General features: G+C 38.1%; 2 protein-coding genes across 2 annotated transcripts; both read left to right on the top strand.

Annotated features, from left to right (window-relative positions):
• The first annotated feature begins 3,439 nt into the window (after positions 1-3,439).
• Positions 3,440-4,533, top strand: LOC117669020 (olfactory receptor 14A16-like). The gene has a single exon (XM_034423107.2). It carries the CDS (start codon positions 3,440-3,442, stop codon positions 4,364-4,366), a length of 927 nt encoding a protein of 308 aa, XP_034278998.1. The 3' UTR covers positions 4,367-4,533.
• Positions 4,534-18,093: 13,560 nt separating this feature from the next.
• Positions 18,094-19,276, top strand: LOC117669022 (olfactory receptor 14A16-like). The gene has a single exon (XM_034423110.3). The coding sequence runs from the start codon at positions 18,103-18,105 to the stop codon at positions 19,036-19,038; it is 936 nt and encodes a 311-aa protein (XP_034279001.2). The 5' UTR covers positions 18,094-18,102; the 3' UTR covers positions 19,039-19,276.
• Positions 19,277-24,163: the final 4,887 nt, after the last annotated feature.

Below are 24,163 nucleotides of genomic sequence, written 5' to 3'. Positions count from 1 at the left end.
GCAGAGAAGACCAACCAAGATGATTAGAGGACTGGAGGCTAAAACATATGATGAACAGTTGGAGGAACTGGGCCTGGTTAGTCTAGTGAAGAGAGGGACGAGGGGAGATATGATAGCAGTATTCCAATATTTGAGGGGCTGGCTCAGAGAGGAGGGGGTCAAACTATTTTCCAAGGCACCTGAAGGCCAGACAAGGAGTAATGGATGGAAACTTATCAAAGAAATATTCAATCTAGAAATAAGGAGACATATTCTGACAGTGAGAATAATTAACCAATGGAACAGCTTGCCTTTAGAAGTTGTGGGAGCTTCATCACTGGAGGCTTTCAAGAAGAGATTGGACTTCCATTTGTCAGAAATGGTATAGAGTCTCCTGCTTGGGTGGGTGGTGGTGGACTAGATGACCTACAAGGTCCCTTCCACCTCTGTTAATCTGTCTTTTAATCTGTCTACATTACTACATTACCTGTTTTAAGATACTTATATTAGAATATTGATATGCACTTATCAATATTCAAGACTATTCCATAGGAATCATTTCTATTCTTCCTGACTCAGCTCTGCTTTTGGTTGCAATGGGTGCACCCAAAAGCAATGGGTGATCTATTGATGTTTAACAAAAGAACAAAAATGTCACATCTTCTCAGCTGTGTTATAGAGGCTCCTCTGGAAGTTTGTAGCTTGAGCATGGCTAATTTCCTATTGGCAGGAGTTCCTGCCCCATCACAGTTTTCAGTTTGTCAATATCCACCTCCTTCCTGAGGTCTGATTGCTTTAATCCACCAAGAGCCATGGTGGGTCAGTGGTCAGAATGCAGTATTGCAGACAATGTCCACAGCCAGAAGTTTAATCCTGATCAGCTCAAGATTGACCCAGCCTTTCAACCTTCCGAGATCAGTAAAACAAGGACCCAGATTGCTGGGGCTAGATGCTGACATTTGTAAACCACTCAGAGAATGCTGTAAAGCACTATGAGGCAGTAAATAATCCAAAATGCTATTGCTATTAATTTTCTCAGCTCCCTTACAATTTCTTTGTATGAACATCAGTGGTAGTGGGGAGATTCCTTTGATGCTGTAGATGCTGTAAATTCTGCACTGAGCACAGAGTTGAACAAGACAATTTTACTATTTTCCTTATTACAAGTTCCACATTTTTTAGGCTAGAGAACAGTAAGAATGAAAATATGCCTAAATGTGACACAATGAACCAAAAGTTTATGTCTAATACAATCCATGATATTATTTCATGGTTTAATAAATGTTGTGCAATTAAGAAACCAAGTGTGATTCCATAATTTAGCTCCCAAGACCAATGGGAAAAACAATGCTTCTTCGTGGAATTGTGTTGATCCCCAGTGAATGACTCTCTGTCATGTATGTCAGAAAAAACAATAGTAACAAAATATTTCTTGTTCTCTGCTACATATAAATGCACAGAAACATTATAACGAAAAAGAATGGTTTCATTGATCTTCCAAAATGACACAAGTAAGTACATTCTTTTGGTTTATCACCAAGAATGACCAATGTTTAAGGATATTCAATATTTTTTTTCTGAGAGTAACATTGAATTTAATGTAATTATTAACAGTTATTAACAGTATACTTGTAACATTTAAATTAAAAATTTTAGATATGAGTCATGCATAGTTTTACTGGAATAGTAATTTAATAATATTTTGTTAATATCTGTTTACAACTTCCAGTTCTTCACAATAACCCAGGATCTTAAAAACATTATTATTAATATTATAATCAAATAATTTAATAATATTACAATTAAATAATTTAATAATAATTAACTAAACATTGTAATATTATTATTTATAATATTAAAATATATATTTTAACATTGTTATGATATTGATATGCTATCTCTGTTGTCTTATGTACAGAACTGTCCTAATAGTAGAATAAAAGTTAAGTAGATTATTATTTTTAGTGTTAGCAATAGTATTTAATACATTCCATACTTCTTCCTATAAAATACTATTAACTTTAGAAATGTTATGCCTCCCAATGCTGGAATCATAATGCAATAAGGATTCTATAAGTGTCATTCCTATTTCCTGAAAAGGAGATTCACAAAACTCACTAACATTTTGTGATATTTCAATTCCCAATCATTTCTTATATGAAAATAATTGAATGTTTGGCTTAATAGCTGCCACACTAGCAAGATCGATACTAGACTAAATGATACAATGAGGATCATAAGTGGTTGCATAAAATCTACTCCTACTTGCAGGCTCCCTGTCTTGAGCCACCTTGCACCACTAGTTCTATGAAGGCAGAAAGCCTTAGTGAAGGAATACAACAAAATTATGAGAAACCCACTTCTTTCTGTGCATGCTGATCTTCTTCATCTATCATTTGGCAGGCTTAAATCCAGGAAGCCCTCTCTGACACTTGCTCAACAGCTATCTAACTACTTTGACATCAACATACAGTAGAAAGCCAAATGGGCTGCTGAATGCCCAGATGCAGGCAGTTACTTAGATGACCCTATACAAAAGGTGCCAGGTTTTGACCTTCCTTGCCAGCAGTGGACAACTCTGAACAGGATCCATACCCAAATGGTGTCTGACAGGACTCATTGTTTAAGTATGGTCTTGTCTCTACTCCTCAGTGTGACTGTGGTGCTCCTCAACAAAATATCCATCACACTGTGTCTGAATGTCCATCAAGAGCTTACACTGGCCTAATGTCTAATATTTTTCAGCATAGACTACCCTGTCCTTGAATAGATGGGTGGACTGGTCATTAATATTTGAACTATTATAAGTCCATGTATTTGCCATACACTAAATAAAATAAATTGAATAAATATTATTTAATTAATAATAAAAAATGAAACATAGGAATAGAAATTGAACACTTTGAGGACCCTTGCCTTAAAGGATGTATCAAAGCAAATAGTCAATTCTGGCATTATAAAATATGAAGAAGATAGTTAGAATTTGAAGTATAATAGGATGGGAGCAATGAATTAAAACTTTCCTTTTTAGCCTCACTTACATATACTATTGAAAAATTGAGTTGCCACCTGAGTATTTAAAATAAGTTCTAATCTTCCAAACAAATTGAGTTCTGATTGGTACAAGCATTACACAAATAAATTTTATTGTTTATATGAATAAACTATAAAATTGTCACAGCCTGGGACCAAATTGATCAATATTAAACATTTTAAGATATATATATATATATATATATTCTTCTTACAAGCAGTAATGTTGATAGTGAGAATTATTTTTAAAGTACTGCAGATAAGTGATTTCTATGAAAGTTCATTATAATTTCTTGGCTTTGGGACACACTATTGATATTCCAATATTGTTAAGTAAGAACTTTAAAAAATGGAAGGGGAAATGTTATGAAAATTATATTCTTCACTAACTCATTTAACTACTTTCTGCAGGATTCAAACATATGAAATGGCCAACCAATCTACAGTGAGAGAGTTTGTTCTGATGGGATTTTCTGATGACCCAGATTTGCAAATGTTGCATTCTGTGATGTTCCTTATTGTTTACATAACAGCCTTAATGGGGAATTGTCTCATTATAATAGCAGTGGCTGTTGACCACCACCTTCATAGTCCAATGTACTTCTTTTTGGTCAACCTCTCCCTTTTAGATATTTGTTCCATCTCCACAACAGTTCCAAAATCCATAGCTGTTTCATTGACAAACAACAAAACGATATCCTTTGCTGGATGTGTCACTCAGATCTTTTTAATGGTCACATTTGTTGGTGGTGAGCTTGCTCTGTTAACCATCATGGCTTATGACCGTTACGTAGCCATCTGTCGTCCTCTGCATTATACACTGATCATGAACTGGAATGCTTGCATTCAAATGGTAGCAATCTCCTTCATATGCAATCTGATCCATGCGGCATTAGAAACTAGTGTGACTTTTCAATTAAACTTCTGTGGGTCCAATGCAATTGGCCAATATTTCTGTGACATTCCTCAATTACAAAAGATTTCTTGCACAGATACAAAAGTCAGTAAAATGGTGATACTTGTTGGGTTCTTTTTGGATTCTTTTATTTTTGCATTCATCTTTGCTTCCTATACCAATATCTTCTCTGCAGTAATGAAAATACCAACAATTCAAAGCAGGCATAAAGTTTTTTCCACCTGCACTCCCCACCTAACTGTTTTTTCTTTATTTATCATCACAGCTGTATTTTCCTATATGAGACCCAAATCACTTTCTACTCCTACTGTAGACTTGCTTTCTGCTGTTTTATACACTGCTTTGCCACCAGTTTTGAATCCTATTATTTATAGCTTTAGAAACAAGGACCTACAAAAGGCTCTTATGAAAATACTGAACAGAATAAGAATTACATGACATTTTGCAGTCACAATGCAAAGAATAAGAATATGAACTACATCACATTTTGCATTTTTAAAAATATAATAACTATGGTACAACTGTGATTTAGCATTTGCAGCTATAATTTCTTTGTATTTAATGAAATAACATTGTATTTGATTGAAATAACAATTTTAATTTGAGGGTGACTTCTTGTATTCAGAGATTTAATAGCTTTTTTAATGTCTCAATTTTTACTTACTAAACCTAAATCCCATCTGTTCCTGCTTCCTGCTTTACCCCATAACAATGCTCTCAGGTATGTTTGGCTAAGAGAAAATGGTTGTTTGGATGAACTTTCCAAAGGAATGAACTATAATTGGATCTGCCCGGTTCTGGTCTAAGAACTATACACTAAAGTTTCTCTTTAGAGAGATGATATATTGTATACAGTACCATAAAACCTTGATTGGATGGATGGATGGATGGATGGATGGATGGAAGGATGGATGGATTGATGGATGATCAATGGATGGACGGACGGACAGATGGACAAACAAACAGACAAACAGACAGACAGACAGATAGACAGATGGTATATAGATAGGTAGATATAGGCAGATATTTCTTTTCTGTGAAACAGAACAATATGTGCAATTCATAATAAATAATTAAATCTTCATGTTAAATTTAGTAATGCTGATATGAAATGCCATTTCAGTTAGCTTAGATAACTGAATAATAATATCCTACATAAATTTTATATAATGTAACTGCTGGTAGAGGGCTTTGTGGTTTTTTTCTTGAAATCAGGCTTAAGGTCTAATCTAGAGCAAGTACATTTTTATCTACCAGAGAGTAGACCATCTTAAATACTACTACATTGATGTTTAGCTGCCTCTAAAATGGTTCACATACATAAAATGAATATGCAAATAGTCATTTTCAGTCAAAATCTGGTTTTATTTCTTCTCTAGTTTACACCACAAAACCTCCATTAAGCAGTTCTCACCAGCCATACAATGGTCAATGATAAGAGTCTATGATCTAGAAATTTCTGGAGAGTACACATTTCTATCACTTGGTGAACACCATGCCTCAGCAAAGCTTTGAAGGATACATTCCCTTTACAAAAATGTCAGAGAAACAAATATCTCAAATTAATTCCCTCAGTTCTAAAGCTAAAGTTAAATAAGCACATTGTCCTGCTTTGTTCTGTTTTAGAGCCCCTCTTAGATTGCCCTACTGGGTAAAAGCTTAAGAGCAGGTTATTAATGGAGAACAATGGAGGAAAAGGCTGAGATGAACATTCTTTTGCTGCAAGGCAACTTGCAGAATAAATGGCTCTGAGAAGTTCATGGAAAATGTTGCACTGCATACTGTGTAGCCAGCCAAGCAGCTGTTGAGAAGGGGCATTGGTCCTACCTGAGACGCACCTTCTAGTTGGGTAGAGACAGCAGCCAGGATGGGGAGTACTCGACCATTCAGTTTGATGGACTGAGTCTGTCATAGTTGTTAAGTCCCGCCCATGTTGCTAGGGGCTTCCAGCTTTTGGCAAAGATGAAGAAACAGACTCGTCATGTGGGCGTGAAAAAGGAGAAAGGTTAGAGGCAGAGAAAACAACCAGACTGACGAAGGGAGGGTCTGGCTGCTGTCTCCACCCAATGAGAAGGTGCATCTCAGATAGGACCAACGCCCCTTCTCCATTGTGGGTGGAGAGAGCAGCCAGGATGGGACATACCCAACTTCAGTGTCCTGATGTTCGGGGGGGGAGCAGTCTGGTCCCAAGAGCCCACCTCAGGGTACACCTGTTGAAGAACACGCTGGCCAAAGGTGGCATCCACCGAAGCGAACTTATCCAACTTACAATGCAAGACGAACGGGGAAGGAGAGGTCCATGTTGCAGCCCTGCATATCTCAAGTAAAGAGGCTTGCATCGCCCAAGCTGCCGATGCCGCCACACTGCGGGTGGAATGAGCAGTCACATGAAGAGGTCTCAGCAAGGAACAAAGTTTGTAGGCCGTAGAAATCATCTGTCAGATCCAGGGGCCAATGGTCAATGATGACACCTTGCAGCCTAGGGAAACAGGCAAGAAAGATACAAAGAGAGACTCCATCTGACGGATCAAAGCAGTCCACTTTATGTAAAAACGGAGTGCCCTGCGAACATCTAGAGTATGCCACCGCCTCTCCAACGGGTGAACCGAACAAGGGCAGAAATTCAGAAGGACAAGTTCTTGCATGCGGTGGAATGTCATGTTGACCTTTGGGACAAACGTTGGGTCAAGGCGCAGAACCACCCGATCCATGTGGAAGACGCAAAGGTCAGCCCGGGTCGATAGAGCCGCAATCTCCGAAATACATGAGCCAAGGTAATGGCTACCAAGAAGGCGACTTTACATGACAGCAGACAGAGGTTGGCAATTCGCAAAGGTTCATACGGAGGGCCAGTAAGTGAGTTCAGTACAATGGAGAGGTCCCAAGTAGGGTACCTACGGAGGACTGGAGGACACAAATTGGTAGCTCCCCATAGAAAACAGCGAATCAAGGAATGTTGAGCCAAGGAAGTTAAGGAGCCACAGGTAAGTATTGACAAGATCGCCACCACCTGCCTGCGCAAGGTATTAGGAGATAGACCCTTGGAGAGACCCTCCTGAAGGAAGACCAGAATATTAATGATGGAAGCCTGTAAGGCTTGCATGCCATTTTTGTCACACCACATACAAAAGCCCACTAGGTAGCCAAGTAAATACGGTGTGTAGAAGGCCTCTGCAAAGCCTGAATCATTTGGATGATGGCTGGCGGAATGTTAGCCCCACTCAAAACGTACCGCTCAACCTCCAAGTGGTCAGATTGAGCCAGGGAAGGTCCAGATGACATAGCATCCCTTGTGACAAGGCGTCCGCTCTGAGAGGAATGCACCAAGGAGGAGCGACAGATAGAGAAACTAGGTCCGCAAACCAAGGCCTGTGAGACCAATGAGGGGCCAGGAGAATTATCTCTGCACGTTCCGACAGCAGCTTGCTAATGACCTTTGAGAGGAGAACAATTGGCGGGAACGCATTCAGAAACCCCGTCGGCCATGGGGACTGAAGAGCATCAGTGGCCTCTACTTGAGGTGAAGGATAATGAGCAAAGAATCGTGGGAGTTGTGCATTCGATTCCATTGCAAAGAGGTCGACCTCCAGAAGGCCGAAATGGAGTGTTAAGTCCCTGAACACCTGGGGATGCAGGTGCCACTCTGCATGGTCCAAATGTTGGTGGCTCAGCCAGTCGGCCTGTACATTGGCCACTCCAGAGATATGTTCGGCCTTCAAGTTGCTAAGGTGGCGTTCTGCCCAAAGTCCCAATGTCATGGCTAGATCAATCAGGGATTTGGATCTGGTGCTCCCTAGGTGGTTTATGCGTACCTTCGCAGTAATATTGTCCATAAGGACAAGAACATGAGCTCCAGAGACAAGATGTTGAAACCACTGAAGGGCCAGGAAGATTGCACGCAACTCCAATCAATTGATCGGCCGTTGAGCCACACAGCCGGTCCATGTGCCTTGAGCTATTTGACCTTGGCAATGGGCGCCCCAGCCCTGAAGACTGGTGTCTGTGGTGACCATCACCCTCTGGGGCTCGAAAAACAGGGAACCTGGAGACCTCTACCACCTGAAGGACTTGCGCACCATGAGGGGAATTGCTATCTTCCAGGACAAAGTTCATCTGCCCGCCTTCTGCAATGGCAAAAGAAACCATTGGAGTTTCCAGGAGTGCAATTGCACCCAGGGAACTATCGAGATGGCCGAGATCATTTTCCCCAGGAGTTGAGATAAAATATATGGGGAAGCCAATGTACACCCCTCAAGTTTGGAAGCGAGGGCTCGCAAGCTGTCCTGCTGCTCTTGTGACAAATGGACCTTCCCAGTAATAGAATCGATTATGGCTCCCAAGTGGAGCAGACGGATGGAAGACACCAGATGACTCTTTGCAAGATTAATAGGAAAACCATGAGTGGCCAGGGTCCCGATGGTAAGCTGAATATCTGAGACTGCCTGCTGAGGTGAAGATGATAGGATTAAAATATTGTCTAAGTAACATTGTAGATGAACTGAGGAGGCTCTGAAGGATGCCGCTAAGGCTGCCAAAACCTTGGTAAAGGTCCGAGGGGCAGAGGAAAGGCCAAAGGACAAGGCCCTATACAGGTAATGACACCCCTCATAACAAAAATGCAGGAACTTCCTATGGGAAGGAAGAATGGGAATATCTAGATAGGCCTTGGTGAGATCTATAGAAGAGAGGAGATCGCCCCTCCAAACATCATCAAGAATGGTTTGTAACGGACTTCCGGTCTGGTTTCCATCGCCACCAGACGGTCCTCCGTGACCGCCAGCCCCATTGCCTGTAAAGAGCCGCCTTTACATCTGAAAGGCATCTCGAAAAACTCCATTTCCTGATGGAAATGTGAGCCAGAGCAGGCGAAGGCAGGTAGAGCCCTCTGTGAAGTCCCCAGAGTTTTTTGTTTTTTGTTTTACTCTTAGGAACGAGCAGATTGTGGCTCCCTATTTTCCCTCGCCGCTGCTCCGGGCTTCGGGAGAACTCTGCCTTTTTGCAGAGCCAGGTGCTGGGACCGGACCAACCAATAAAACTAACAGATGGTTTAGTTAAAGAGAGTGAGATTTGAACCTGGGACCCTAAATTGCAAGTATTTTTAATGGCTTTATAAGCGTTTCTAACTGAGGGGGAAAAAAAGTTTAAAATGGTGACTGCTGAGGCTTGAGAAGAAAGCCGAAAGTGAAAGTCCTTCCGTAATAAGCTACAAAGTAGCGAAATACACAGTGCCGGCTAGAATCTAGAAGGAAAATATTCATTTTAAGTTTCTTTTTTCTTGGAGATTTGCATTTGATCTTGTTTGGGGAAAAGTTTTCTTTTAAAAAAAAGAGCTCTTTTGTGTAGCAAGATGGCGTTAAAACTAGCCAAGCCTGACAAACAAGCAGTGGGGGGGGTGCTCCCCCATTTGCAATTATGTGAACAAGCTCTGAGTTTACAGACTCAGCATAATGGTTTTAATTTAAAAGAATTTCTTCAGGAGGAAATGGCAAAATATCACGAGACTGTGAATCAGAAATTTGAAAAATTAAGGCAGGAAATTAAAGAAATGATACAACTAAAATATGATAATCTGCAACGAAAGATTGTAACAGTGACTAATGCTTTTTCAGAAGTTGTTATAAAGATGGATACAAATATCAAATTATTAGAGTCTAAAATGGAGGAAGTTGATGATAAGATTTATAATTTGGACAATAAAATACAAAGAATTGAAAATTATTTGATAAATATTCAAGACAATAGTTTAGAAGCAAAGTCTAAAAAGGAAGCTGGTCACGAGACCTACAATGCAGAAGATATAAAGCAAGGGATTGAAAGAGAAGTTGTAATGATGCAATACAGGCTCACAGAATTTGCGGTCAGAATGAGAGGGTTACAGGAAAATAATAGAGATGATCTAAGAAAAATATCTGCTTAAGTTCTGGCTGGGATTTTAAAGGTTCATCCTGAGGAGGTATCTTGTAAAATTGACAAGGCCTATAGAGTAAATTCTTGGATTGCAAAGCAAAGGCAACTGCCTAGAGATGTGGTGATTTATTTCACAGATAAAGAAATAAGAAATGATATTGTGCAAAAATCCTTTAATTCTACTCCACAACTGTATGGAAGAAAGATCTGGATATATAAAGAATTGCCGCCTAAGATGTTAAAAGATAGAAAGAAATTTGGACTTTTGGTGACTGAGCTAAAAAAACAAAATATCTCATTCAGGTGGGACGTTCCAGTTGGTATAATACTGAGATATCAAGGAGAAAGATATCAGCTGTTGAAAAAGCGGAAGAATTTTACTACAAGGTTCTCAAAAAGCAAAATCAACAAGAGATAGAAATTCAAGATAAGCAGAAGGAGGTGGAAGTAATGAAGAAACAACAAGTTACAGAGGTTTCTATAGGTGAGCCGCTTCTGGATTCTCCTTCAGAGGTCTCAGCTGGACTATTTAATACAAGAGAGGCGGCTTCGGATTCTAATGTAATGATTTATCAAGTTACAAACCAGCACGGAAATCAATCAGTTGATATACAATTTATAGAACCAGAATGGAGATTTATGCCACAAAAGCAAAACCAACAAGATCAAGTTATAGATCAGCATGAAAACCAAATAGTTGATATACAATTTACAGAAAGGAAATCAGGATTGAGATCCAACCCACAAAAAGTCAAGAAAAGAAGAAGCAGGTCTCATAAAAACAAAAACTTTTAAACTAAACAACAGTGTAATGCCAGTTATTTAAGAGATGATTGAATATATGAAAAGATAATCGGCAAAGTATTGGTTTATATTATCCTGAGGAGAATGACAGACCTCTGCAGTGCTGTACTTTTGGGATGTGAAAATGGCCTTAAATTGAATGGATTGGAATTATCTATTTTGGATTCTTTGATAAATGTATTATGTTTATGTTGAGCTACAAGGCAAGATAGTTATGGGATTGTATTCCACTATATGGAATACAAATATAAAGTCACTTGGGTGGTGTTTTTTTTTTTTTTTTTTTTTGAAGATATTTGCTATTGATGTGGGCAGATGGTAATGGAAGATACCGAACATACTGTTGGAATTAGGATGTGATGTTACCCTAACATGGGTGATGGAGTTTACAATCCAGCTGAAAGACATTACAGAAGATATTATATGGATTACAAGCCTAAAGTCTTTTTAAGAGGATTTTATTTACATAAGGGAATATTTTTTAGTGGTGTGGGCAGAAGAATAAAGATACTAAGAATTATTAAGTATGGTAGTCTTGTAGGAAAGTGGGTGGAGACAGGTTAGTTTATTGATTTATTGATTGTTTAGTTTAAGAAAAGGGATATTATGTTTAGATATGAATATATGTAAAAGATTTGAGTTAAGAGATATAACGATGAAGGAAATGGGTAGACTATGAATTGAATAAATGTTAAATTAGAATTTATTATATAGTTTTATAGCGGAAGGCTTTGAAATGTTATATTAATATACATAAAAGATTTGATTTAAGAGATATATGTATGGGGGTTAGAAAAAGGGTAGATTATGAGCAGAAATCACTAAACTAGGAGATATAATAATATTATTATGCTAAATTAGGAGTTATTATATAATGTTATAATAGAATGTCATTTTGAAATGTATAGTATAAGGGGGATATGATAATATTATTAGAAAGAAAGGGTCAGCATATGGGGATGGAGTAAGGGGATAGTAAAGTATTATATAATCTGTTATGAACTTGGGTTTTATTATGAAGAAGTCACAGGGGGAGGGGGAGGGGGGGTTAGGGAGGAGGGGAAAAAAAGGGGGGGAAATTTGTATTTGAAAAACTTTTTCAATAAAGAAAAAGAATGGTTTGTAACGACTGCATCTTAAATTTGAGGTACACGACATACCGATTCAAGTGTTTAAGGTCCAGAATAGGTCTCCCCCCCGATGACTTTGGCACAAGAAACGGAAGTAAAATTCCGTCCCCTTTGATCATCAGGCACCCTTGGACAGTCCTGATCGAAAGGAGATGCTGAGCCAACTCCATGAGAGCTCGTTTTGAAGAGTCCCGGGAAAGTGGACAGCAGACAAAAGACATTGGGGGAGGGGAGAAGAATTCAATGGCCAAGCCAGATCTCAAAGTGGCTAAAACCCATTTATCCGAAGTGGTATATTCCCAAAGGTCGGCAAAGAGGGCCAATCTGATGCCAATGGGAGGATCCAGGATGCAGTTAACGATGGCACTGGAATGAACAACCTCCTCCCCCACAAAAGGGCCATTTGCCTAAGGGGGGCCTACCCCTGGAGGACCAGTCTTGATAGCCCTGCTGCCTAGGGTAGAAAGTACCTTGCATCCTAGATGAGGAGAGAGTAGGACCTCCCACCCCGTCAGATCCCTGATATTGCGGGCGATGGGCATATGGCAGAAAACAGGACTCTCCCCTATGATAAGCGGTCAGCAACACCTTCCGCTTATCTTTGGTTTCCACGAGAAAGGCATTCAATGAATCCACAAATAGAGACCCTCCTGAAATAGGCACCAAAGCTAAGCGCCACTTATGTCTGGCATCCACCTGTGAATGGCAGAGCCAAACCAAACAGTGGGCAGTTATGGATGAAGCAAACGATTTAGCTGCAAAGCGAGCCACGTTGAGCATGGCATCTGCAGAAAACTGCACCGCAACAATGATCTTGTTAAGGTCCTGTTTGATTCTGGTGTCCTCCAGAGCAACCTTATCCTGAAGTTGACAAAGCCACAGCAATGTGGATCTATTAAAAAATGAGGCCGTTGATGCTGAGTGAATTGCCCAAGCTGCGCCCTGGTGTGCCCGTTGTAATACCAGGTCAGCACGACGCTCCTCAGGATGAAGACCCTCATCAGGGGCACCAGGAATAGCTGAATTTGGCGTTAGAGCCACGATAGGAACATCAACTGTTGGAATTTGCAGTATAGAGGCCAAATCAGAAGCTACTTTAAAGTTTCTATGGTCCGTAGACCATAGTTTTTTAAGCACGTCAATAAAAAGAGGCGGTGTTGGAATGCAAGGCATTGCTTTAGCCGGTTTGGTGAACAAAGGGTCCAGAGAACTCTGAACTGGAGTCATAGAATGAGCAGCCGGCCCGAGCTGCGCGGTATTAATTGCCTAGAACAACAAGGATTTAAATAACAACTGAGGAAATAGACCCGTGAAGGCCGGTTGTTCCGGGGGAAGACCCTCGTCATCTGGGAGTTCTGGTTCACTCAGATCCACCCCTCCCAGAAAGGACTGTTGACTACAATGAGAAGCCACAGGTGAATCCAGAGCCATGATGGACAAACAGTCATCTTGGTCATCACTGTCCTGGGCCACTGAAGGGCAGGACACCATTGAAGGGACACTATCCTGGAAATGCGCCCTCTCAGATGAAGACTTCTGGACCGCTTCAACAATCATCTGTTGTAACTGGTCAGGGTCAAATTGTTGACCACTTGAGACTTGAGAAGTCCTCCATCCCTGATAGGATTGTGCACCACTGGGGCCGACTGAGGTGCTGGGAAAGATGGGAAAGATGCATGCACTGATCCCCATAAACTCTCCGTTGGAATAGCAATAGGGCAATCCCTTAATGATAATTGATCAGGAGTAACCGGAGGCTGCTGGTTACCTGAACCTCCAGGAACCGGACCCGAGCCCTCAATTGCTGAGGCAGAAGCAGGGAGATGGCTAGAGGCCTTTGTGCATATCTTTTTTAACACCTTGTCTGTATGCCTCTCATCTTTTGACAAAGATGAGGTGTCTTTATGAGCCTTATTGTCAGGATGAGATCCTTGAACAGTCTTGCCTGACTTGTCTGAGGCATGGTGAGGGACGGCTGGCTCAGATGTAGCCCCTTGAGACCCAGAATGGTCTGCCAGATTGGCCTTCTGGCCGTGCTTCGACTTGCATAGGGCCTTAGGCATGTTGCTGCAGCCAGAGAAAATGGGACAGTGATGCTGCATTGTAAAAAGCTCGTCACTGAGCAGACTATCAAGCCCAAGGATGGAGGTTAAGCAATCCTGCTGGTAGGCGGGCTGGAGAATGAGCCATCAGAAAAAGGCAGCAAACCACGACAAGGCTGTCTGCAGAGAGCACGCTATCTCACAAGGGTGATTATAGCGGAACAAAAATGGTGGTCCCCCTAACCACCGCTGAGGGAGCACAAAACTCCTCCAACCATCACTCTCAGATAGCAGCTAAAATGGCAGCTGCAAGATTAGGCACCAGAGGGGGGTAATCAATGCCACAGTAAAACTGCCGGGCAGAGCAGAACAGCTGACCTGGAGCACAAGGCTTCCAAGCGACTGTGGAGAAAAGCTCAATAAGCCCTAAACCCAGGCTATTAGGGCCAGCAAAAACCGCAAAAAAAGGGCAGCCTGTTGGCAAAGGAGCTGTCAGCTGGAAGTCAGCTCTAAATTGGCCACCGACCGCAAGTTTGGGGAGCGCAAAAAACTCCACACAAGAGCTGAAGACTTCAGGAGCGCAAAGCTCCACCAGCCGTTATTCTCCAGGTGTGTCCAGGGAGTGCAGGACTCCACAACAATGGGGTGATCGTTAAACCGAGCTAAAAACAAAGGTGGCAGATTCCGATAGCTCGTGTAATTGAGATCAGCTGATAATCGGTTCAAAAAGCCGCCCGTCAGCAACAGGGGAGCCATGAGCTTGGGAGCATGAGACTCCACCAGTGGTATGAAGCCTGGAGGCTTTGAAAGAGGCTTCAAAAGCTTGGGAGCATGAGACTCCACCAGCGATATGAAAACCGGAAGCTTTAAAAGAGGCACAAATGTGCCCAATGCCTCAGCTTCCATGTAACAAGTAAGAATATAAACCAAGATCAGTTAGCAAAGAGATAGGAATGAAGTACAGACAGCTGCTGAGGGAGGCACGCTCCCCTCAGCAGGGCCAAAACAACAACTCACAACACAATGCAACCAAGTCAAAATTGATAGGCAAGGTCAAATCCAATGTCCAAATCCAAATTTCGAGTAACCAAAGTCCAAACCAGAAGAATAGAGAAGTTAGCTAGAGAGATACAAGCCCACATGACCGTCCAGTCTGATGGACTGAGTCAAAAGCTGGAAGCCCCTAGCAACATGGGCGGGACTTAACAACTATGACAGACTCAGTCCATCAAACTGAACGGTCGAGTACTCCTCGTCCTGGCTGCTGCCTCCACCCACAATGGAGAACTTGTCCGCGTTGCTTGTTTCTAACACAGACTGCAGGGAATCTCTGGTGGAAGTGGCAAATATTGGAAGCCATAAAATCTGCTCATCTTGAGAATTTTCTATTTTCTAGAAGTCCAATCAATTTAGGAAAGGTAACATATTCTGCAAAACCATTTAGTTCAGTTCAGGCAAACATAATCAGCTTAATAAAGTTTTGTGGGGTAAACCAGAAAAGAAACAAAACCCAACATGCTAATTCTACATTCATTCATTCATTCATTCATTCATTCATTCATTCATTCATTAAATCTGCTTGCCATTTATCTCACCACAAAGCAATTCTTACAAAGCTACATTGACAGAATATTGAACGTCTGAAAGTACAATCCCCCTGCTTCTCCTTTATAGCCCAAGTAATTAGGGAGTGCTCCCTTCTCAGCATCTTGCCTATCTACTATCCAGACTGCAGATAGTAGACTCTTCTATCTCTTAGCTGACCACTCCCTTGGCTGTGTCTCTTTGTCCAGTCTCCCATGGTCTTTCCTATATGCAATTACTGAGCATTACATCATACCAGTCCCACGATGTTGCTGTTTAGATTCCAAATGTTGAAAATTAACCAGTAAAAAGCCTTAATGTATATCTCATGCTATTATAAACGTCTATACTATGGCTGTTTGTGAAGAATTTTTTTTCTTTTGTCCACGCTTAACAAATATCTAAGCTTGCAATATGTACATTGCTACTTAAATCTTTTTTTTAAAAAAACCCTCATCTGAGGTTTGACAAATATGGAGAGAGACTATAGTTTATTAGTTTGCTTCTATTATTTATTTCAATAATTCAAAAATTCCAATATGCAGAAATAAAGACAAATCCATTAATGACAATAGCAATACTAATTAAAAGAAAAAATACATAATTTGAGAATCTTCTGCCATGGGAGCAAAGATAACATATCTTTTCATTAATCATCAACATTTATCTACCTCTAGACCCTACTTCTAGTTTCAGGATTATTTATAGCTCCTATACAGTTTTACATTTTTGGGGTTAATTAAAAATGACATCAATATACTTTTACCCAGAAGCTTTAAAGAAATCAATTTCCACTATTGCACAACTTACACTATTTGCTCTGCTTGAGTTTATTTCTTCTCACTTCTATTTCTATCGAAGCAGAGCCTGGTAATAGCACGTTTTAGCTGAAAAACATGAATCATCATTATCCTCATCTTCAACATTTTCCTCCTCTGGACTTCATCATAGAAATCAAACAGTTAATATAAAGTAATAACTCTCTCTTCAGCTATCTCTGAGAGAAATGGGCAGTTAAGAAATATTAAACAGGAGCCTGAGTGGCGTAGGAGGCTAATGCCTCCTAAGGCAGCATTTAACATCCAGCTGCATGCAATTACTGCGAGTTCAATTCTTACTAGGCTCAAGGTTGACTCAGCCTTCTACCTTTCTAAGGTGCGTAAATTGAGGACCCAGTTTGTGAGGGCAATAAGCTGACTTTGTATAAATATACAAAAGTATGAAGGCTATTGCTTAATGCATTGTAAGCCGCCCTGAGACTCTGGAGAAGGGCAGCATATAAATCAAATTAAAAAAAAAATATTAAACAAGTCCTAGAGAAAGTTCAGCTGATTTCAATGGATCTGAAATTAAAATTGATTAATCCAAAATGTACTGTTAATTTATTACATTTCCCTAATCCTCGAAAGAATGCTTTTCAAAAGATGGACATCAGATTCCTTTTGTTGGAGATACAAAAAACAAAAAAAGAAAGAGTTCATTGAAGGGTTCTCAGGTTTAGAATTGTTTAATTTAGAAAACAGCCATCTTCAAAGTGAAATTTTGTGATGCAACTAATAAAACACTTTAGGGAATAGACTTGATTCCTTCTACTTTTTCAAATATAAAATACATAAAAACAAACCCGGCCATATAAACATCTCATCTTCTAGAAGTGTTGACTGCAGGCTGAGGTAAGCAACTTTATACATGATAACCAGGACAGATTTAAAGTGTTAACTTTTTTCTAACATTCTTGTTATAGAGGAAATTGTATGACCAAAGAATAGTAATAATGTAGAGATTTGAAAACATATGAGAATATATTTAAAATCAAGTCCTTCTTTTACAAGTCTGCAAATGATTGTTGCTAAGTTAATTTTTCATTTAAAATATGATAAGGATTTAGGTAGAAAAAGAAAGAAATTTAGATATGTGCAACAACTCAGGAGTATAGAAAATGCACTGGTGTGAAAGAATTCACAGCTTAGAATTTATTAAGTTTTCACAAAAAAACACATATAAGCACTCAGAAAAGGTATTCCTACAGTGGTGGGATTCAAATAATTTAACAACCGGTTCTTTGCCCTAATGATTTCTTCCAACAACCAGTTCACCAAACTGCTCAGAATGTTAACAACTGGTTCTCCTGAAGTGGTGCGAACTGGCTGAATCCCATCACTGTATTCCTAGTAAGGTTTTCCTGCATGGTTGAATGGAGGAATGAGAAGATGGATGCAGTATAGATGAACAAAGGGACAGATAAATCACTCAAATTTAAGAACAACAAATTTAAGAACAATGCTTAACGCATTGTAAGCCGCCCTGAGTCTTCAGAGAAGGGTGGCATATAAATCATTTTTTTTAAAAAAAAAAAGCTTTTTAGTTCATCATATGAATTGATCATTTGAAAATCATTTCATAAGAAAAGGGATTTTTTTCAAAAAGGAAGACAGATAACCCAGCGGTGTATGACACTAAAGATGATGCTAGGGTTTGATTTACCTATGGAAGAACACTTGGAAAAAGAAAATAACTAAATGTAAACATATTGCAACCTTTACTCATGTAGATTGAGTAACAAATTATTACAAAATAATATGTAAAATTAATATTTGCATGAAAATATTACTGCAAACTATTAATTAATTTGTAATATTGTTCCAAAATATTATGCTGCAATAACTATTTTTAACCCATTCTTTACAGATATACTGAAATAAGCATAATGGGCAACAAATCCATTATGACAGATTTTCTCCTAATAGGATTTTCAGATGACTATGATATGCAACTTTTCTATTTTTTTATGTTTCTCTTTGTTTATTTAACAGCAGTAGTGGGGAATTTTCTCATCATCTCAGCTGTGGTCCTCAATCAACATCTTCATACACCCATGTACTTTTTTCTGGTCAATCTATCATTTGTAGATATTTGCTACATCTCTACTACAGTTCCAAAAACAATAGCTGTTTCAGTTACAAACAACAAAATGATTCCTTATGCTGGATGTGTTGCACAGGTCTTTTTAGTTATTACATTTGTTGGGGCAGAGATTTTCTTGCTTACTATCATGGCTTATGACCGGTATGTTGCCATCTGCCATCCTTTGGAGTACAGATTGATTATGAACTGGAATGCCTGCATCCAAATGGCAGCTATTGCATGGATATCTACTCTGATTCATGCAGTGTTAGAAACCAGTTTGACTTTTCGGGTGAACTTTTGTGGATTCAATATGATTGGGCAGTTTTTTTGTAATATGCCTCAGTTACAAAAGATAGCTTGTACTGATTCAAAAGGTCACAACATTCTAATTTTTCTGATTGGGCTCAGTGTGAATTCATTTTGCTTTGCATTCATCTTGACATCTTATTGCTATATTTTCTCTTCTGTGTTGAAAATCCCATCAGTTCAAGGAAGACACAAAGCTTTCTCAACTTGCATTCCCCACCTCACTGTTTTTGCCTTGTTTATTATCACAGCTGTTTTCTCATTCTTGAGACCAAAGTCACTTTCCTCTTCCAAGGTGGACTTAATTTCTGGAGTTTTATATACAATTTTGCCACCTGTTTTCAATCCCATAATTTATAGTTTGAGGAATAAGGATATCCAAAGAAGTGTGTTGAAAATATCACAGAAATTAAAAGAATTTATGGGTTGAATGTGAACATTCTTATAATGACATGAAAATAACCCCTAATTAAGTAGCTGAGTAGGGACTGTATGAGATTCTTAGGAGAGACTAGTCCAGACAATGGTCCATGGAAAATTCAATGGTGTTCTTGTTATCAATGTTTGATTTTAAATAAATAAATAAATGCAGCTCTGCTTTCTTTCCATTTACAATGTTTTTTCTTTGTAAATGGTGCAGTATACATAGCTAAATAAATAAAGATTTTGCAATGTGTGTACAGTACAGTCATTCTATTTCTATTTGCAAGTCTTTGTATTTTGTTATCTTCTCCAGTTCTGTCTCTTCTATTCTATTGCCTCCAGGAGCTGCCATATCGACTATCCAGTCTTTCTTATTGACAAGTATTATTATAATCATTATTATTGCTACCATCATCTTCTTCATCATCTTGGTTTGCAATAGATACCTTTGAGATTTATTTCAGTTGAATTGAAGAGTGTTGGGGAAGCTGGGTTAGAGGCTTTTAAAGCTGATGAACAGAATTTCAAAGAAAAAAAATACCTTACTAATATTTGCTAGCAATAATACAGGCAAATCCCAATGAGGCAGAAGCAATTATCTTAATAAGGATAATCAGTATTCAGGCGTTAAATCAATAAGCAAGCATTTCTGGGTATGTATGCACAGATCCACAATACATTACCATGTAGGTAATAGACAGAAAGGTCATATTGCATGTATACTGTCTCTACCATATAGCCAAGCTAAAGAAATCAATATGAAGGAGACAATGCTCCTTCCAAAATCTTTTGGCATTATCAGCTATATTTGGTAGAGGAGCATAAGACAGACTATATCCATACAGGACTTTGCTATTCAGATGTTCAGACCATTGCTATTTCTGTTCATACTGCCTTCAATGGCGTGCAAACTAGATACCAGAATGTGTCCAATAAGTAATCCCATCCACATTCCACATGAGTGGTATCAACCAGGTAACATTCTCATTGGTGGAATTGGTTCTCAATTAATTTATATTTCACCTCCCAAATTTTCCTATAAGCAACATCCTTCTCTTGATGAGATTGCCATTCAGGTGTAAGTAAATAGTGACAAACATAGAATGTCTGTCTCTGTATCTCTCTCTCCCACTCCCACCCCTATATATAGAGTATACCCATACATATATGACTCTGTTTCTTTGTGCTTTTTTAAAGCTTTTTTTTTCCCTTTTCAAAGTATGCTGAAATTCTCCTTTGATAATGAAAGGAATGTGTGTGTGTGTGTGTGTGTGTGTGTGTGTGTGTACAAATAATGTGAAAATAGATTTGTGTAAGACTATGTCATCTGATGCATTAAATAAAGACTGGCTTAAAAAATGAACCTTCAAATATGCTTCCATCTTAAACAATAAGAAGATAACAATGATATTTGTAGAAACCGACTGTTTTTCAGACATGTATTTTAGCTGTCTCCAATGAGTTTCTCTGCAGCTCAACCCCTTTTCTTGAGGAGTATCCTTTAATACTCCTTCGTTTCTTACAATAATAATAATATGATGTTGGGTGGAGGGAAGCAGGAAATAAGTTTATATTTTATATCTTAGAGGCAAGTTTTGGCTTGAATGAGGAACTTTATTCAAATTAACATTTTGGAGGGGTATGAATTGTAGGATATTTATGAATATTTTGGGATTAATTATCAGAATGTTATTCATGTGTGTGTGTGTGTGTGTTTTACCATATATTATGAGAAAACAAAATAAGTAAAAATAATGAACATTAACTTCTCTGTGCAGAATTTCAAATGATACAGTATTGCTGTAAGGGGTTAGTCAGACCAATAGTTAGACTATATAAATCAGAATCTTGCATTGATTTACAATTCTTAAATTACTCTTTCTACTGTTTATTACAAGTTCAGATCATCTGGGCTTTCTCTGCTCAGTCTATATTTGGTTAGTTTCTTGCCTTCACCCTGTAGTTCTTTTTTGCCTCAAGCATTCTTTCCCTCCTTCTCTGTAACAATGGTAGTATATGATGCTTTAAAATAAATTTGCTTCACTTAAAGATGGTGTAGATGCAGTGTATCAATTGTAAAGATCTTTTTCTCATACAATTTCCCCATACAAGTTAACACTTTACTTGCAGCGTTGTGCCAAAGTTATACCAACACATCCTTGCCTTGGCATTTGCAGTTAAGGAGATCAATGAGAACCCAAATTTCTTGCCCAATGTCACACTTGGGTTTCACATCTATGACAGCTATTACAATATGAGAATGACCTATCGAACTACGCTGGACCTCCTTTTCAAATTAAATAGATTTTTCCCAAACTACAGATGTGATGGCCAGAAAGAATTAGTGGCTGTCATTGGGAGCCTTGGTTTTGATGTTTCTTTCCATATATCAAAGATAACAGCTCTCTATAAAATTCCACAGGTAGGAATCTTTACATAGGAATACAAATCAAATAGTGTGTTTGTAGATGGGGAAAAATCAAACTATTTATTACTGTGGTTTGCATGGCCATAAATTTGCAAATGTCAACATGATTATGAAATATATTGACTTCAGATGGGAGAAGACAAGACAAAAAATGGATCTGATATTTTCAGTCAATATTTCTCAGAGATTATATGATTGGTGCTGTTAAACTATTCTCAATTTTATCCAACTAGAGTGTGTTTTGGATTTATTTTCATCTTCATCTGAAATGTTTTGTGCTAGTGTGGCATGTATTGCATGTTAATTTTTACACTATTCTTTCTTTGTTTTATTAACTTTTGGGGAAAAACTGAGTCAAAATATTAAATGTCCATAATTTAACATTAATCTAGAAGAATAATGGTTTTTAGTTTTTTTCTGAATTTGCAAAATTATGTTTTTTTCAAACTGATGCAAAAGGAATTCAACATATGTTTCTTTTTACTCATATCAAAAATAAATGTACTTTTTTTTAAGTTTACTTATGGGTCTATTGCCACAAGGAACAGTGATACAAAGCAGCCACCTTCATTTTATTGCATGGTACCCAATGAAGTCCACCAGTATCTTGGGATTATTCAATTATTACAGTATTTTGGATGGACCTGGATTGGGCTTTTTGCTGTGGATGATGACAGTGGAGAATATTTCTTAGAGATGATAGAACAATTATTTTATCAGAACAGTATATGCTCAGCCTTCACAAAGAGAATCCTCAAATATGCCTCTTGGCATACAGAAGACCAATTGAACAATATGGCTTCAAATATTTACCAGTTCTTAATATATGGCACAGCCAGTACATATATTGTTTATGGTGAAACCATGATAATGTCATGGTTGATTCTCATAATAGATTTTTTGCATGGAGAAAATATTTCATTAAGAAAAGTCTGGATTATGACATCCCAGATTGATTTTGCATTATCAGGCCTCCAAAGCAAAACAGTTCTGCAAGTGTTCCAAACTGTTATTTCTTTATCGATACACTCACAACAACTCCAAAACTTTAAGGAATTTCTTCAGAACCTAAAGCCTTGTAAGATGCAGGGAAATGCTCTATTCAAGGATTTTTGTGAGCAAGTCTTCAACTGTGAGTTTCCAAAAGCTCAGGAACCAATGGAATTGAGTGGAATGTGTACTGGGGAGGAGAGGCTACAGAATCTTCCTGGGCCTCTATTTGAATTCTTTGTGTCTGGACACAGCTACAGTATTTACAACTCTGTCTATGCTGTAGTAAATGCCTTAACTTTAATGTACGCGTCTAGATCCAACCATAAAATAATAATGAAGAGTAGAGGATATCAGGAAATCTGGCCTTGGCAGGTGATAACAAGATAACTTCATTTCCATGAAATGACAGTATAGTGTAGAATAATATCAAATAGGTTTTGCATTACACAATGATATAGTTTTCAACACCTCATTCATATATTGAAAGAAGTTATTTTAAAAAATTGAGGTATAAAACTGAAGTACCCTCACAATTCAATTCAGTTTTGCTTTGTTTGTTTTTTAATTTCATAAATCTGTTTGCAAATAAATGTTTGCTATAAGGAATAGTTTACATTTTAGTAAAACAAAATTAAAACATGAATGAAATTATTCAGTGTTCTCAGATCACTTCCAAATCAAAATGCAGTTGAATTTGAAATTCACATATTTCTTACTATTAATTTTTACAAAGTTGCAAAAAGTTTTCGTTAATAAAAATTGCACATTAACATGTAGTGATCCATTAAACATTACCTGCAAAACATATTCAAAGAATTGTTTGCAACAGAGTTATGGTAAAAATGATTTTAACAGTTACAATATATATATAAATGTCTATGTGGACAAGTATAATAATTCCATAATGCTGAAAAACAGTCTGAACTGAAATTTTCATCACTGAACCTGATATATTTATGCAATTTTCATGAGATGAAATAAATTCTAAAATATTTACTTTTGATTGTGATCTTCCAGTTATACAAAAAATAGTTTAAAATGTTTGGTCTGTGGCCTGACTCATTCTTCTGGAAGGAATTAAATATTTTTTATCTCAATTTTTTTAATTTTTTCTTTTTAAATTTATCTTAACCTGTTTTATATTTTGAGAATCTGCTGTTACTGCTGCTTTCAAGTTAAATTGAAGAGTAATTGTGTGAAAAATACAGCCAGTTGCTATATTGGTTACAATACCAGTCTAGAAAGTAGGAGATGTAAATTCTAGTCCTGCTTGAGGTACAAAGCTAAAGGGTTAACTTGGGCCAGGCACTTTATCTCAGCACTAGGAAGGAGGCAATGGTAAACAATTTTTGAAATTTGGCCAAGAAAACTGCAGGGACTTGTGCAGGCAGTTACCAGGAGTCAACATTGACTCAGAGGCACAAAAAAGTGAAAAAGTTTAGATTATTTATTTTAAAATAAAAATTTTAAAACATTTATTCCTTTAAATGCAACTTTGATCTCTTAAGAACTATCAGAGTTATGCAAATTGTATAACTAATGTTATTTATCTACAGCTCTCTTCATTCTTGGGCTGCTAAGAATTTTAATTCAACAAATCTATGTGATCAAAAATTTCCTATCCTTAATGTTCATTAGATCTTTAGCTTACAAATATATATAGAAATGTTTCTTATTGTTGAAGATAAAAACAAGTTAGTTATTTCATTGT

This window comes from Pantherophis guttatus, chromosome 4 (assembly GCF_059756535.1).
Source record: "Pantherophis guttatus breed Tessera chromosome 4, ASM5975653v1, whole genome shotgun sequence".
NCBI lineage: Eukaryota > Metazoa > Chordata > Lepidosauria > Squamata > Colubridae > Pantherophis > Pantherophis guttatus.
This window is presented reverse-complemented; position numbering and strand designations above follow the sequence as displayed.